General features: G+C 60.4%; 1 protein-coding gene across 1 annotated transcript; it reads right to left on the bottom strand.

The window, feature by feature from the left end:
• Positions 1–1,182: 1,182 nt before the first annotated feature.
• Positions 1,183–16,054, bottom strand: TFCP2 (transcription factor CP2). The gene is made up of 15 exons (XM_062636039.1): positions 15,840–16,054; positions 11,789–11,940; positions 10,805–10,881; positions 10,611–10,716; positions 10,299–10,405; positions 9,569–9,721; positions 7,824–7,934; positions 7,099–7,187; positions 6,449–6,497; positions 5,617–5,710; positions 5,003–5,093; positions 3,749–3,855; positions 2,646–2,788; positions 2,018–2,069; positions 1,183–1,887 (listed from the first exon to the last, which is right to left on the bottom strand). Exons 1-15 carry the CDS (start codon positions 15,959–15,961, stop codon positions 1,850–1,852), a joined length of 1,491 nt encoding a protein of 496 aa, XP_062492023.1. The 5' UTR covers positions 15,962–16,054; the 3' UTR covers positions 1,183–1,849.
• Positions 16,055–16,682: the final 628 nt, after the last annotated feature.

Consider the following 16,682-nt stretch of genomic DNA (forward strand, 5'->3'; position numbering starts at 1 on the left):
GCCAGGCTGGACACAGGGGCTTGGAGCACCCTGCTCTGTGGAAGGGGTCCCTGCCCGGGGCAGGGGTTGGGACTGGAGGAGCTTTAAGGTCCCTTCATCCCAAACCATTCCATGATTCTATCTTCCCCCTTCCCAAGTGATCTGAACGTGCACAGGAGGTGAGGGGGCTCCTGCAGGGAGAAGCAGGTGGAATCGGTTCATGTTTTTCATGTCTTCTCCTGGCATCATCCTGAGGCTCCCACAGCTCAGGGCAGGGCCTGCAGCAGCTCAGGGCCAGGGTTTAGGAAGCAAACGAGCCCAAAGCCCGGCACAGAGGCCAAGTGGCCACCTCCTCCCGCCTGCAATCACCACCCAGTGCCTTCGGCCAGGCCCTGGGCAAACCAGCCCAGGTGGCTCCTGCCCCCCCTGCCAGCACTCGGCTACGACCATGCCCAGGGTTCACCCCTGCATCCCCCAGGTCCTGGCCAAGCCCAGCTCTGCTCAGCCCTGGAAGCACCTGGGAGGTGCCTGGATGCGAGCGGGAGCCCAAGCACCGGCTGTGGGGAGCTGCTGAGGCTCCGGCGCTGCAGCAGGGTCTGAGCAGCGCAACCCAGGAGCCAGAGGGGAGCCGGGGATGTCCGGGCGCTTCCCCCCGGGATGGGGGCACAGCAGCGGCTGTGGGAGCTCCGCAGGTGCAGGCAAAGGGACTGCCCCAGCTGGGACTGGCACTGGGAATTGCGCCTGCGGCCCCGAGGCAAGGAGCAGCCCCAGAGGATGGGAACAGTCGCTCCTGGCTTACAACCGGCAGCAGGGCCATGACCAACGTGAGAGTCACATCCAGCACATCCTGCCCTGTGCTGGAGCTGCCCGGAGCCTCACTGGAGCTTTTACTCTGCATTTCTGCTCCTACGTTTTGGTTCCAAACACCCTCGGGTCGTGCTGCTGGTTCATTCAGGCAGCTCCGTAGCATGGGCAGTCTCTACCAGCTGATCTTGCACAGGATCCATCCCGTCAGGCCACAGCCTTCGCCCCAGAGCCTTCCCTGCTAGCCTGGAACCCTGCACAGAGGCGCTTCTGCATTCCATAACCCTGGGATCCTGCTGCCTCCTCCTGCTCAGCGTGCTCAGGGCTCCCCCAGTGCTGAGGCATGGGGATGCAGGGGTAGAGCACTCGCTAAAAGCTGCAGCCAAGAACCCCAGAGCACGCTCGTTCTTTATCCACCTCTGCTGCATTCCGCGGTTTGCTCCAGCTTTACACACCCCAATCCACATGGAAAAGTTCCTGACCTCCCCCTTGCATGGGAAGAGGGACGGCACCCATTGAGCCAGTGCCACTTTCGGGTGGGTGGAGAGGAGAAACCCAAAGTCCCCACCTCTGTCTAAGAGATGCATTGTAGCATTAAATGAAAGCTTAATAAAACCTTTGAAGACCCCCCCAGCCCTCACCTCCCACTCCAGCAGCACAGCACGCAGTGTATGAGACCTGCCCAGCTCAGCACCTGCCCCAGGGCCGGCTGGCTCTGCTGGGCCACTTGCATTCATGTTCCCTCCAGTCTGCCAGCGTCACCGGGGCCCCGCAGCAGAGCTGAGCACGTCTGCCCCAGCCAAAGCCCTCAGCAGGGCTTGGGTCCCAAGGGCAAAGCTCTGCCCAGAGCTACACAGGAGAGCTCCCAGCCTCGCTGCACGTTAGCACCAGCATCAGAGGCAGGAGGCTGAGGTCCTCTGCAAGCAAGAGCCGAGGAGCCGGCAGCTGGGGGGCTTTGCAGAGGATGCTCCTGAGTTCCCAGATCTCTGCTCGTGTCCTTGTGCTGGAAGTGAAGGGTCTCCACTCGTGATGGGAGGATGGTGAGTGCTCCTCCTCCCGTGCCCTGCTATTTCAGGATGATGTGGTAGCTGTCATTGGTCTCAGCTGCAAGAGAAGCAAAGGGCATGAGCCACCCACCCCGGCCAAGAACCCGCTGGGCTGAGCGGATCTCACACGAGAGCTCCCCCCAGGAAGGGCAGGAGGGAAACAAGCTGGAAGCTGGGCACTTACACACCTTTCATGGTGTCCAGAACGAAACAGGATTCATCTTGGAAGTTCTGGATCATCTGCAAGAAGCCAGAAGAGCCAGCTTAGCCCAAGGCTGTGTCTGAACACAGCACAGGTGCCTCACAGCGAAGTGAGGGCTTCGTGTTCAGCCATGGGCACAGGGTACAGGGCTGGAAGCTGCTCGGGCAGGAGCTCAGTCTCTGGGAGGTAGCAAAGGCACCAGCCATAAATAACTGCTCCCTTCTGCAGCTCTCCAGCACTGAAGGTCCAAACAGGGAAGCAAGGAGAGAAACTCTTGGGTCTCAAAGCTGAGTCCTCCCCAGCCATTCCCATCCCTGGTTTTAGAACAGAGCTTGGGAGAGCTGCTCACGCTGAGGAATCCCATGGGTTTAAGGGAGGTGCCCCCAGCAGCACAGCAGCGTCCCCAGGCATCAGCATCTTTGGCTCTCCTGGCTTCAACAACGAGCTCTGAGTCCTTGGAACCTGAGCAGGGCCCTTCCTGAAGTCCTGCCCCCGGGATCCCTTCCCCAGGCCCCTCTGCAGCCTCCACCAAGCTCAGAGCACTCTCAGCCACACACCAGCTGAAGCAACGCAGTGCAGGAGGTTGGAAAGGAGGAGCACCCAGAGGCTGTTACCTCGTCACTGATGAGCACGTGGATCCCCGTGGGCCCCTGCTTGTAGATCTGGCTGATCTGCTGGGAGGAGATGCTGAAGAGCTGGGCCAGCTTCTCCGTCAGCTCCACGGCCGTCAGCTCCTCCAGGTAGATGGCGTGGTACACTGCGAGCAGGAGAGCCCCTCTAGCAGATGCCAAGCAGGGCTTTGGTGCCCACACCGTGGCTGCAGTCGCTGCTGTGCCTGACTCACACAGCAGCTGCCAAGCTGCAGCACCCCCGGTGCCTGCTCATGCTGCAGGATGCCCTGAGCTACAGCAGCAGCAGCTCTGCAGTGACCTGCCTGGCACCAGTGCCCTGCAGGGCTCTTTACTGATGCAGTCCTTGCCCTAAAAGCTTCTGTTTCGACTGGCATCAACCAAGCAGTGTTTTGTACCGCTCCTGGGGGTGCTCCAGTCCTGCCCCAGCTTCCCCCCTGCTCCCCCACTCCCATCAGGCAGGTTCCTGGGGGAAGGGAGAGGATCCATTTTGGAGCAGGGCAAGGAAAAGGAGGAGCTGGTTTGCTTCTGCACTCACTCCAGTCACGGAGGTGACAACTCAGGGCCTGCTGCTGCACAAATGTAGGTCACTCCCTGTTGTCTGGGCATGCTGGATTCTCACAGCAGCATCTGTCAGCTCAGCAGGCAACCAGCCAACAGGCAGGGTCTGCAGCCCCATCTGGTGAGACAGGTCAGCTGGGCAGGACCAGGGTGATTAATAGGGCTCATCCTTATCTTCTGGCACCCTTACCCCTCGGTTTGTGACACCCCCTGCACTGGGCTGCAGGCAAAGAGAACGGCAGCAGCCAGCACGAGATGCAGCAGCTGAAAACAGGAGCCTCAGACCCTCCTGGAGCTGCTGTGCAGGCTCTGTGAGTGCTAGCAACACAAAGAGGGGCCTTTGGGCAGCCCAAACCCCACAGGCAGTGGCGTGGGGATGAGGAGATCAGAGGCAACTGGTGCTGAGCGTCCACGAGCAGCAGGAGCAGGGCTGGAAACAGCCCCAGGGTGAATCTGAATTATTCCCCCCCGGTCCTGCTGCAGGAGCCCAAGCACACGTGCCCCCAGCCAGGCTTTGAAGCCCTTACCAAAGAATGTGCTGGTCACTGTGTCCCCGTCCTCGTGCTTCTGCTGGAGGTCCCTGAGCTGCTGGGACTCCTGGCACACGTAGATGGTCAGTCTGGGCCGCACCATCCTGTGGACAGAGCAGGGACTGAACCCCACCACATCTGCTCTGACACCTCGAGCTCCTGACCCTCTGCCAGCGCTCTCCCTGCCCAGTATCCTCAGAGGGAAAAGAGGAGATCAACAAACTCATCTCAAAGCAAATCTGTCGTGGTCATCCCCACCTTGGTGATGCTGCCCCCGGAGCATGAGCAGCAGGGCAGGGAGGGGAAACCTCCCCCTGCAGGCCTGATCCAGCTCTGGGGCAGCAGCACAAGAGGGACGTGGAGCTGCTGGAGAGAGACCACAGGAGGCCATGGGGATGCTGCAAGGGCTGGAGCAGCTCTGCTCTGGAGCCAGGCTGAGAGAGCTGGGCTGGGGCAGCCTGGAGAAGAGAAGGCTCCTGAAGGGGAGACCTTAGAGCAGCTCCAGTGCCTGAAGAGGCTGCAGGAAACCTGGAGAGGGGCTTGGGACAAGGGCCTGTAGGGACAGGCCAAGGGGAATGGCTTGAACCTGCTCGAGGGGAGACTGAGATGAGCTCTTAAGGCAGAAGCTCTTCCCTGTGAGGGTGCTGAGGCGCTGGCACAGGGTGCCCAGAGAAGCTGTGGCTGCCCCATCCCTGGCAGTGCTCAAGGCCAGGTTGGATACAGGGGCTCAGAGCACCCTGCTCCAGTGGAAGGGGTCCCTGGGGCTGGATTGGAGCTGGAGGAGCTTCCAGGTCCCTTCAACCTAAACCAGGCTGGGATTCTGTAACAGGAAAGCTGGCCCAGGGGCATGGTGCCATCTGGTACCAAGCAGCTGAACTGGATGGGTCACCCCTGAGGCCTGAGCAGCCACGGCTCAGATCGAGCTCTGCTCCTTCTCCTTCAGTCTCACTTTGCAGTGCAGCACCTCCTGTCCTTCGTGCCCTTCTCCCCAGCACAGTGTGACCACAGCTCCCATGTCTGCTGTCAGAGGCAGATCCCTGACCCCCTGAAGCGCTGCCCCATATCAGATATCCACGCCGATGCCTCCCCTGACCTTCCCTCCCGGATAAAGCCAACCCTGTGCCTCCCCACCCGGCTGCAGCGGCCCCTTCCCAATGCTCCCGCTCAGACAGGTCAGGTCAACAGCAGTCCCTGCTTCTCCAGGGAGAGGTGCAAAGGAATAGTCCCTTTTGGGCAGGGAATTCCACGTACCGGCCCTTCAGCGCGTTGAAGAGCCTGATGCCATCCGCGGGGCCGCAGATCTGGATCACGTCCTCCCTGGTGAGCTTCAGCAGGTCTGCACCTACAGCGTGAGGGGGAGAAGTCAGGAGTCAGCCCAGGGTGTCTGGGATGGGGGCTCTGGGCTCCCCCTCCTCCTGCTCACAGAGCTCAGCCCATCCCCAGACTGCCTCTGCCTTTTGGGAACAACGTCCCCCCGCTTCCCCCAAAGGTTTCTTTGCCAGGCTGGTTTTGCAGGAGAGTGTTTTGGTGCACGGGATCGTTCCCAGCCCGGGTGACCCTGGATCATCAGGGAGGGAGAGGCAAATAAATGTGAAGCATCTCTTCAGCCACAGCGCTCCCCCCCAGCCCTCAGCTTGCTTTAACATCAGAGGGTGCTCTTGGAGGAGAAACCACCCCAGTCCCCGCTACGTGGGCGAGGTGAGAGACGAAGAACAGGGCCTTCAGGGAGCCCCATTTAGTGGGTTACAGTGAAACAGGAGGTGTTAAAGAACGTTTCTGTTTGCATGGGGATGGCCTCGGGAGCAGGAGGAGCCCGGGGCTTGGCTCGGAGAAGGGGCAGGCACAGGGGGGATGTGGGAACCTACCGGAGAAGTTCCGGAAGAGCCGCGAGAAGGTGGAGAAGCGGTTTCGGTGCAGCCACTGCTGGGCCTCCTGCGGCGTGCTGGTGGGCAGCAGGTTCTGCAGGGAGGGACAGGAGGGGCACGGCCTCAGGGGGGACGTGGCAGCGGTCCCATGGGGGAAGCAGCCCCAACTGGGTTCACAGCCTAAACTCGAGAGCCTGCTGAGCCCTCCCGGCACACACAGCAAAGGCTGCAGCCTGCACGGGCTTGGGTCTAAAAGGGCTTCAGAGGGACAGAGGGAAGGGAAGGAAGCAAAGGGGGAAGCACAGTGAGGACCCAGGCAGTAAGTAAGAAGAGGGGCTTTGGACAAGGGCCTGTAGGGACAGGCCAAGGGGAATGGCTTGAACCTGCCAGAGGGGAGACTGAGATGAGCTCTGGGGCAGAAGCTCTTCCCTGTGAGGGTGCTGAGGCGCTGGCACAGGGTGCCCAGAGAAGCTGTGGCTGCCCCATCCCTGGCAGTGCTCAAGGCCAGGTTGGACACAGGGGCTTGGAGCAAGCTGCTCCAGTGGAAGGGGTCCCTGCCTGTGGCAGGGGTTGGAGCTGGAAGAGCTTTAAGGTCCCTTCCAACCCAACCGACTCCATGATTCTGTAATCAAAGCTCACAGTGAGCTCCAGAACACTGCCCCAGCACTTTTCACTCCATCACCTCTTCTTCTAATGAGGAGTCAAAGAAAGAGTTTCAGCTCCCCAAAGATGTTCAACCAGAGCAGACTCCCCCCAAGCAAACAACCCCCAAAATCCCATGTTCTGACCTGTGCCCCATCCTTACAAGCATAAGCTCTGAGGTGTGACTTACATCTGCGATCGGAGGAGGAGGCTCGGGCTGGTGGTTTGGAGAGCCATTGCTGGGTTGGGAAGAGGCAGACAGAGCAGAACATGAGGTTAGAGCTGATCCCCCCCTTCTTGCCCAGGATCCCAGCCAGCAGCAACCACCACCCTCCACATCCCACAGCCACGAGCACTGGGACACAGGGCCGGCAGCACAGCCAAGGTGCAGTGGGATGTTAAGAGCATTAACACAACAGGGAAAGGCAGAGTGAGGTGGGCTGGAAGCTGAACGTGTGAGCAAATGCTCCTTGTGCCAGAGCCGAGCTTGGCTGCAGCCACAAGTAACAGCCTCAAGGGCTTTGACAAGGGCCTGCAGGGACAGGCCAAGGGGAATGGCTTGAACCTGCCAGAGGGGAGACTGAGCTGATCTCTTAGGCAGAAGCTCTTCCCTGTGAGGGTGCTGAGGCGCTGGCACAGGGTGCCCAGAGAAGCTGTGGCTGCCCCATCCCTGGCAGAGCTCAAGGCCAGGTTGGACACAGGGGCTTGGAGCACCCTGCTCCAGTGGGAGGGGTCTCTGGAGCTGAATTGGAGCTGGAGGAGCTTTAAGGTCCCTTCCCACCCAACCCATTCCATGATTCCATGGCCTCTCGTGCAAGCCAGGCTCTTCTCCAAACTCACCCTTCGCCAATGGAAAAGCTGCTGTGGGAACTGTTGAAGCCAGGGGATGGGGAGTTATTGACGTAGGTGATCTCTGGCCAGGGGGAGCACTAGAAAGGAGAACCCAGAATCGTCACAGGGTTGCTCTGAACAAGCTCCCACATCTGCTCTGCTCAGCACAGGTGAGCAGCTACCTCCAGACTGACTATGAAAGACAATTAAAGACTAAAGTAGGGGACCAGAAGCAGCCAGGCTAAGAGACTGCAGATTGTCCCAAAGCTGGGGTTTAGTGATTCTTAACCTCAAAAGGCCCAAAGTCACACAAGTCAAGCAGAGAGAGAGCTGAGGTCTAAGCCAGTGCTCTGGCTCTGGTTGCACACCCGGTGCCCACCAGCCTGGGTTCCTCCAAGCTGCAAATCCATGGTGGATTGAGCCCAAATTAGACACTGAGAAGCATTCCCAGATCAACCTGGGGCAGGACGAGGGCTCCTTCCCCCAGTTACCATCTCTTATGAGATGATCTATAGAGCGGGGACACCCCATCCCGCTGCCAGGCACAAGAGCCCTTTCTCAGGTCTAGTAAGAACCCTCCCCTCTGCCTACAGAACCAATCCTGCTTTTGTCCTGCAGCTATTCCCAACCTGGCCAGAGGCTGGGAAGCAGAAGAGCCAATTCCCTGCCACCCACAGGCAGAAGGAGCCAGGTTTGGTTACAAGAGCCCTGCGAGTGCTGCGTGAGGGCCCCACCTCAGTGAGGATTGTGGTTTCATAGGAGGGCTGGTACTTCTCTTTCTCATGAGGTGTTCGCTTCTCCATCTTCTCCCTGTCTGTCTTCTGCTTCCGATCAGCTCCTTTGGGCTGGAAAGGAGAATTCCTGTGAGAACAGCAGCGTGGAAGGGCAGCAGCAGGTGGGGGAAGAGATGGGCAGTAAAAGCAAGGACCCACCTGGTGCTTTACAGAGGGAAAAGGAAGAGAGGCTGGGGGTCTTTGCACAGAGAATGAACCACTTCTGCAACAACCCCAAATTCCCTTTAAGCTTGGCTGTGTGTGGTCTCTGCCCACACCCCCTCCCAGTCTCCCAGTATCCCACTCTCTTTTCCTTAGGACAACAAAGTGGAGACCTGAATAAGCTACCACAGTGCTCTGGGTGAGGAGGTGCTGCTGCTTCTGGTGGCCTAAGGACCCGTTTCTGCCATGAAAATCTAGTGGTTGCTGTTATGTTTCCATGCTCAGGACTGCTGCTTCTGGTGGCTAGGAAGGATCTGTGCTTCAGACCCCAACATGCATGGGGAAAGGGCCCCCAGCAGCTCTTTGAGATCACCAAAACACTCCCAGCTTTGAGGGGCAGGAGCCCAAACCCCGTTACCCTCTGCCAGAGGCCATGCCCTGAAGCTACAGCTCCATTGCTTTGGGTTTTCCTGCTTCAAGGTCATCAGAGCCAAAATCCCCAAGCCCATCCCTGGCACAGAGAGCTGGAGCTCAGCAGGAATGCAGCACCCAATGCCTCCCAGCCCCACTCTCCGGGTGCTTGTCCTCATCCCTTCACTCCCAGCCACCCGCTCTGGCTGCTTGCATTGAGGTACGAGCCAGAGGCCAAACAAGCCCTGACAACCACCCCCTGCCTTCAAAATGTCACCATCCAAACAGGCAAAAAGGGAAGAGGGAGAAGATGCCAGGTCAGCACTGGCACAGGCACCTGGGCCCCCTGCGTGCCCAGTGCCCCGAGAGGGAGCTGAGGAGCCACAGATGAGATGTTTAGGGGCAAGGCAACCTGACAACCAGGCAGCACAAAGGACCCTCCTCAGTCACCCAGGCCACCGTGGCTGCCCCTGCCATATCATGGCTTCGGCTGTGTGCACATGAATTGGAACAGGGACCAGACACTTGTGCTGCTGGAGAGGCTGGATGCAGAGGGCCCATCAGAGGCAGAGGACCCATCAGAGGCAGAGGGCCCATCAGAGGCAGAGGGCCCATCAGAGGCAGAGGGCCCATCAGAGGCAGGGGACCCATCAGAGGCAGGGGACCCATCAGAGGCAGGGGACCCATCAGAGGCAGGGGACCCATCAGAGGCAGGGGACCCATCAGAGGCAGGGGACCCATCAGAGGCAGGGGACCCATCAGAGGCAGAGGGCCTATTAGACACAGGGACTAATAAAGGGAGGAGTTTAGACAGACACTAAAGCTCCCTGGAGGATCTCCCAAGCTGGTAAGACTCAAGACTAAACGTGGGAGGTTCCAGACAGAGGCAGCACCAGCCACGGTCTCTCTGCAGGCTGCTCTTGGCTCGCTGGTTTTGAAGCCTCAATGGCATTGACAGAGGAGGAACCAGGGAGAGGGCAGCAAGGCAAGACCAGAAGGAACAGGAGGCCCTTCTTGCAGGCAACCTTGGTCATGGTCCTGCACCCATGATGTTCACTGGGGCTGCAGTGTGACCTGGGACTGACTCCCAGTTTGTTTCTTAGTGGGAAAAGGCCACCAATGGGCTGAGGTACCTTGAAGACCTTGATCTGGCAGCTGGCAGAGTGCAGATGCTCCGTGTACTCCCCGTTCTCATTCTCCTTGAATGTGTCTATCTGGACCCGAAAGGGCACCCCCTTCTCTCCTCCATGCTTCCTCATGGTGAACTCTGTGCTAATACAGTGGACCTGGGGAAGGCAAAGCAGCCTGGGGTTAGGAACTGTGCCACGGCTGAAGAGCCACAGCTTCCCCTTCCCTTGTGGGCGCCAGGACAGCCCAGGGTGGAATCCAGCACGAAGGAGTTAAGGGGATGCCACAGCACAGCTGGAACCACATTCTTTCCACACGTTTTGCAGCCTCTTACTGGTCCAAGCAAGCCCTGAGCAGCGGCACAGAGCTGGGCTGCACCAGCCTCCACACGCCGCAGCCTGCTCAGCCTCCCAGCCTGCAGAGGGGTTTGAGGCAGCTGCTGAGATGTGCAAGAGCATCTGCTGATGATGGAGACCCAAACCATGAAAACAGCAGGACCTAAACCACCAGCAGAACGCGTAAAACTCACTGGCAGTCAGCTGTGCCTGTGCCTGGCTAATGCACAAACTGCTGCTCTCCTGCACTGCTGCAGGCTGGGTGTATTTTAGTTGACATCCTTCTACCACTGTAGCATCTGGCTGCTATTTCAGTGCTCCCAGTTAAAAGAAACATCTTCTTCCCCCTTGGAAAACTTGCATTTTCCTATCAACAGGAGCTTCTCCACTTCTCTCTTACCTGGATAAACACAGAAGTCCTCTTTGAAGGATCCCATAGGAACTCCACAGTATTGAGCTGAGTTGGGTTTGCTCTGGGGTCAATGATGCCCACAGACATTGGGATATCTGGAGGGGCACATACAGAGAACAAGCTGCCTTTTGTAGCAGAAAGAAGAGGAAGAGCTTCCCAGGGGACACATGGGAGAAGCAACCGCGTCTCCCAAAGTGCAGAATCCTGACAGCACCTTGCCCCTTAACCTCAAAGGAGCAGGAGCCCGGCTGGAGGCACCTCAGCACCTCCATCTCCTCCTGCCCCCGCCATGGGACTCACCGATGTCCAGGATCCTGTCCCCAGGCCGGTTCCAGCGCCAGCCCTCCAGCTGCTGGTGCTCCGTGTACTGCAGCCGCCGGTCGTGGAACACCACCCGGAATATGCTCTGGAGGGGAGAGGCAGTCAGGGCCTGGAGCTGCTCCCTCCTGCAGGGGATGGTCCTGGCTGGACACAGCCTCGTGCTCTCCACTCACCTTGACCAGCTTCCCGTTTATCTCGGGCAGCTCCCCGATTTTCCTGTTGTCCAGCATCCGGATTTCATAGGACTGCCCTGGGGGGAAGCAGACAAAGACCCCTCGAGGTTAGCTGGGGATGGACCCCTCCTGCTGCCCCTCCTCGGGCGTTCTGACATCGTTTTCTGCCACACCACGCACGCCACTGGATCTTCAGGCTGTGTTTCAGTGGGGGGAATACAAGCAGGAGCCACTGGAGCCACAGCTGTACCACCCCCCTCCAGGAAGAGACAATCCTCGCCCTTCCTGCAGCAGAACTTCCCAGGAATCACCTTTATTAACCCAAGGGAAGAAATCTGTTACACAAACCTCACCTGCCTTTGGTCACCAACCCGGATCTTCCAGTTCTACCTGGGAGCAGTGGGTACAGATGGAACCCCACACGGATACACAAGTTAACCCCCTACACCCTGTATATTTCCATCAGGTTAATCCTACAGAGCATTGACACCATTGCTGTAGGCAGAGCACAGGCAGCAAGGGGAAGGATGTGGCACTTCCAAACAGGAGCAATGTGGGATTTACTACCCCGTGGGGCTGACTACTCCATTATATTACAAGGGCCTGCAGGGACAGGCCAAGGGGAATGGCTTCAACCTGCCAGAGGGGAGACTGAGCTGAGCTCTTAGGCAGAAGCTCTTCCCTGTGAGGGTGCTGAGGCGCTGGCACAGGGTGCCCAGAGAAGCTGTGGCTGCCCCATCCCTGGCAGTGTTCAAGGCCAGGTTGGACACAGGGGCTTGGAGCACCCTGCTCCAGTGGAAGGGGTCCCTGCCTGTGGCAGGGGTTGGAGCTGGAGGAGCTTTAAGCTCCCTTCCCACCCAAACCATTGTGTGATTCTATGACTGCAGCCACTATCCCAGCGCTTCCCATCCCCAACAGGAAACGTCCAAAGGCAGAGTTCCACTTTCCAGGCTGTTTCCTGGAGGCTCAGGGGGCTGCCCTCACCTTGGTTCAGATAGGTGAGGGTTTCATCGTGCAGCTTCACGGCGGGCGACGTGGCCGCGCACAGCACGTACTGGAAAGGCAGGATTTTGTTCTCGTTCTCGGGAGGCAAACTCGACTCTTCCTGCTTGAAGATGGGCAGGGCAAGGACGTCGCTGCAAAGAGATTTGTCAGACACAGTCACTCCAGCTCCGGCTCCAGGGAGATGATGCGGTCGCTTTTAGGTCCTCCTCCTAGGAAGAGCTTTGAGCTGGTTTCAGTTCAAACCCCTCAGCCCTGTCATCTCTGCAGCGCTGCCACGGAGCAGGAAAGCCCTGGCACGTGCTCTCGGTCCGGTCAGCCCCACCTGTCCACCCCGAACCCACACACTCCTTGCTTCAAAGCCCAGAGACAACAGGGTTGATGCTTCAGGCAGCAGCTCAGCTCCTCCAGCAGCACCGCGCCGCAGCAGCACCAGGGCCGTGCCAGGAAGCACCCATCCTCCTCCCGGTGCTACCAGCCCTGACCCCCCTGCTCCAGGCAGAGCACCCAGGAGCTCATTCCCCTCTGGCAGGAGCTGAAGTCCTGAGATCCAGGTCACCCATTTTCCACCACTGCCTCCTCCGTGCTTACAAAAGCCGCCCCCCAGCCCCAGGGCTGGCCCAGGCAGAGCCCTTGAGGCACGCTGGATGTCAGAGCACCAAACCCTCCCTCCCCCAGCTGTAACCCGCAGCACCACGCACGCAGACGTCTCAGGGGGGCAAATCCTGCAGGCTCGGACACGGGAAGAGCCCTGCCAGCCCCGGCACCAGGAGATGGACCCCAGCTTCCCCCAAAGCCATCGAGAGGCCCCAGAGCTCTTTGTGGTGGGCACCACGCAGCCCTAACCCTCACCGAGAACTTGGGATGGCCACAGACACCAGAAGATGCTGCAGCGCCCATGCCATGGGATGGAGGAGAAACCAGAGCCCAGTGCCTGAGACACCCGCAGGCACCTCCTGGGTCACCCCTCACCCTGCCAGGTGCTGCACCGGCACCAACCGTTCACCTGCCACAGCCCCAGCACCTTCTTGGCTCCCAGCCGGCAGGAGATGGGTGCTATGGGAGCTGCACACCGCACTCATCACCCCCTGGGTGCTGCGCTGCCACTCTTGGTGCTGGCTGGAGGAGGGAGGTGTCCAAGCCCTGCGCTATCGACTCTTCCCAGGAGAAGGATGCCTCTGGGTCCCCGGGGTAAGGCCAGGAGCTCTGCACATCCCTGCGCTCAAAGATGCTTCCCACTGCTCACAATGAGAGCTTGGGGAACAGTGTTCATTTAAACCCATCAGCGACACTCGGCAGCCTATGGACATGTATTTAATAGGAACTGCTTCCAAACCTGACTCTCAGCAGTTGGTCTGAGCCGTAACAAGGGCTCCAGAGCACGTAAACCAGCCCCAGGTGAACCGTGGTGAGGGGACAGAGCTGACTGAGCCCTGAGGAAGAGCCAGCTCCCCTGCAGCTCCTGTTCCAGGCCGCGGGCTGGTGGCAGTGCACGAAGGAGTTAAAGCAGCTCCTTTGTTCCCTTTAGTTGAACATTAAAAACCTTTCCTAAGGAAAAACTGGACTGATCTGGCCAAATACCAGCTCCCACCCAAACAAGGCTTTAACCCTCAAGTGACAGCACCCACCCTCCCTCCACCGCTGGGCAAGGAACACCTATGGCTGCTCCCCAGAGCCAGCAGGAGAGCCCTTCCCCACCCAAATCCTGACTTTCCGGACATGGAGCTGTGCTGAGGCCCCGCTCTTGGCATCGAGGCACGTGCCCACAGTCAGGCAAAGGAGGCAGCCCAGAGGATGAGCTTCCTGCAGCTCTGCCCCAGGAGCAGGGAACTGGGCTACATGGAACCCTGGAATGGGTTGGGGTGAAGGGAGCTTAAAGCTCCTCCAGCTCCAACCCCTGCCATGGGCAGGGACCCCTTCCACTGGAGCAGGGTGCTCCAAGCCCCTGTGTCCAACCTGGCCTTGAGCACTGCCAGGGATGGGGCAGCCACAGCTTGGGGAGCCGGTGAGACACTGGCACAGCTTGCCCAGAGAAGCTGTGGATGCCCCATCCACAACTACATCCTGCCTCCAAGACCCCCATAACCATGGCCCAAACCCCACCTTTCACTGCAAGCTGGGACCTCCGGTTGCTCAGGCACCTGTATGTGTCTGCACTGTAGGACCCAGGTAACGGGGCCAGCTCCGAGTGCTGCAGGGAGCAACAGAACATGAAGGATAGAGACAACGTGGTTATAAATGGCTTAGATCAGACATTAGGCAGAAGCTCTTCCCTGGGAGGGTGCTGAGGCGCTGGCACAGGGTGTCCAGAGGAGCTGTGGTTGCCCCATCCCTGGCAGTGCTCAAGGCCAGGTTGGACACAGGGGCTTGGAGCACCCTGCTCCAGTGGAAGGGGTCCCTGCCCATGGCAGGGGTTGGAGCTTGAGGAGCTTTAGGGTCCCTCCAACCCAAACCACTCTGGGGTTCCTCAGAACAACCAAGGAAAGCTCCTGCAAGGGGATTCACAGCGGCACAAAAAGCACTTGGCTCTTTTGCCTCCTGCCATCGCCCCCAAGCTCAGGAGCAGCGTTTGGGGGGGGTCTGCGGGGAGCTGGGAAGCTGCAAAGCCTTTGGGGACCAACACCCCACAAGCAGCCCCATCACACCCTGGACACCCGGCGTGGCCCCAGCAGCAGCCAGCGGTGGGTGCTGCTTTAGACAAAGCCCCGCGTGCTCCTGCCTGCTCCCTCTGAAGCAGGAGAAGCTCCTGCAGCTCCCGGGGATGTGTTTCCCTCCAAAGCCCCAAACTCCCCTGCACAACTGAACGTGCTTTGGGGCAAAGTCATTTTATGCAGGAGTTCTGGGGTGGGAGAAGATCTCCTGGGCAAGAAGGGGAAAAAGCAACGGCAAAAGAACTGAGCGGATGGAAGCCCTCAGCCCGTGCCCGTCCATCACCTTCAAAGCCATCCCTGCTCTCCTCAAGACCTGATTCCAGGCAATAACGGCCCCATGAAGCCTCCAGGCTCCGTAACCACCACGAAGCACGATCCTCCCTCAGCACCCAGCAGCGCCCGCCCCCAGGGTACCCACGCGCCTCTTCCATAGGGAGCCGGGGAAACCCCCCCGGGAGAAGCCACAAACAGGCTCAAAGCCCCGGGGTGCCCACTGGATCCTCCCCCTTCCCGCAGCATCAGAGCAAATGTCAGATGGGAGGGCAGGTCGCGCACGCTGCTCCCTGCTGCTCCCTGCCAGCGCAGCGCAGGAGCAGGCTCCAAAGAGTCCTCAGGTTTCAGATGCCAGCGGCGCAGCCACCGGGGACAGGGAAGAGGGAAAGGAGCCCTGAAGCTTCGCAAGTGCCCCCAGTGCAAAGCTGCATGTCCCTGCGCACGCGGGAGGCTCCTGCCCTCCCTCCCCAGCACAGGGAGCGCCGGCGGACCCCTGCTCCCAGAAGCCGCTGTCGCAGGGGGGCGATGGACGCGCTCCCCCCCAGGCTCACCCCCCCCCCGCTGCGGGTTTTGCCCCAGCGCTCCGGTTAAACCAACCCCAAAGGCTCCGACAGCTCCCAACAGCCGGGGAATGGCTTCGGGAGGCCGCTGGATCTCCTTGTCCTGGAAGAAAGAGGGACGGAGCCTGGATGCGGGCGGAGCGCTGCTCTTCCACTTCCCTGGGAGCTGCTTGCGTGCGTTACCGCTCACTTTCAGCCCTGACTTTCCCCATTTCCAGCTGCAGCCGCTCCAGAAAGCCCCAGTTTCGTGTCAAGGCATCTTCCTGTGGCACCCTCCTCCCGGGCAGCTCAGCCGCATCCCTGCCCCTGCCCCATCCCTGCCCCCGTGCCCAGCTGCTGGGAGGAATTCACCGGCGCAAAGCGCTGCCCATAAACCCAGAGCCCGGCCACGGGCTCCCAGCACAGCGGGGACCAGCCCCGCACCAGCGAGTCCCCAACACCGCAACCGCGACCCCAGCCCCAAGCCGCCGCCGCCACCGCCACGTCCCGGCCCCGTCCGCAGCCGCCCCCCCGGTGCGAGGCCCGACGTGCGGCCCCGTCCCACGTTACCTCATGCTGTAGGCCCCGGCGCCCAGCTCCTGCCCGATGCCCGACAGGCTCGCGTCGAAGTCCTGCACCAGCCCGGACTCGATCACCTCGTCGGCCAGCGGCAGCTTCAGCGCCCAGGCCATGCTGCTCCCCGCTTCTCCCGGCGTCACCGAGCCCTTGGAGCGGCTCCTCCGGGGCCGTCTGACCCGGGACCCCCAAGCCCCGGCCCCTTCACGCCCCTCCGAGGGGCCGCGCCTGCCCCGAGCCCCTCCGGCCGGCAGCCCCCGAGGGGGCCTCGCTGCCCGGGCACCCCCAGGCCCCTTTCCCCGCTCCGACGGGGCCGTACCCTGGGAGCCCCCCCCAAGGCCCCGCGGTGTCCCGGGGCCGCCCCCCCCCCCCGGCCGAGCCCCGTCGAGGGCCCCGGGCCGCGGCCCCGCAAGATGGAGGCGGTGGCACCGAGGAGCTCTCGCCCCGCCTTCGCAGTGCTCGGCCAATGGGAGCCGCGCGACGCCGGTGACGCGCGGTGTGCGACAGCCAATGGAGAGCTTCGAGTCGGAGCAGCAGCGCTGGGATTGGATGAGGGGAAAGGGTTGGGGCGCTGGTGGGGATGGGGGGCCGGTGCGGTGCCTTCTGGAGGATCGCAGGTTCGAATCCCGGTCCCGGCTCATCCCTGCGCTGAGTTGCGCGGGACTCATCCGGTTGCGGGACGGGGAGCGGGGATTTTCTCCCTCCCGGGGCTGCAGCGGGGATGGAGGGAAAGAAACCGACCCAGGGCCGCCCTCCGCCCCCCCCCGGAAAAAAGGGGAAAGGAAAAGAAAAAAGAAAAATACTGTTTATTTCACACCACTACATCAAGTGCATCAA

Source organism: Pezoporus occidentalis, unplaced genomic scaffold, assembly GCF_034315485.1.
Source record: "Pezoporus occidentalis ecotype Australia unplaced genomic scaffold, CSIRO_AGI_Poc_V1 ctg465, whole genome shotgun sequence".
NCBI lineage: Eukaryota > Metazoa > Chordata > Aves > Psittaciformes > Psittacidae > Pezoporus > Pezoporus occidentalis.

Bases quoted from the DNA above. Each gene is read 5' to 3' on its own strand.
- TFCP2 (XM_062636039.1), bottom strand. From the start codon at position 15,961: ATGGCCTGGGCGCTGAAGCTGCCGCTGGCCGACGAGGTGATCGAGTCC. The intron at 10,406-10,610 runs GTGAGTCCCATG...GTGCCCCTCCAG, and splicing joins GGACAGGATCCTGGACATCG to ATATCCCAATGTCTGTGGGC. The intron at 6,498-7,098 runs GTGAGTTTGGAG...TTCCCAACCCAG, and splicing joins AGCTTTTCCATTGGCGAAGG to CAATGGCTCTCCAAACCACC.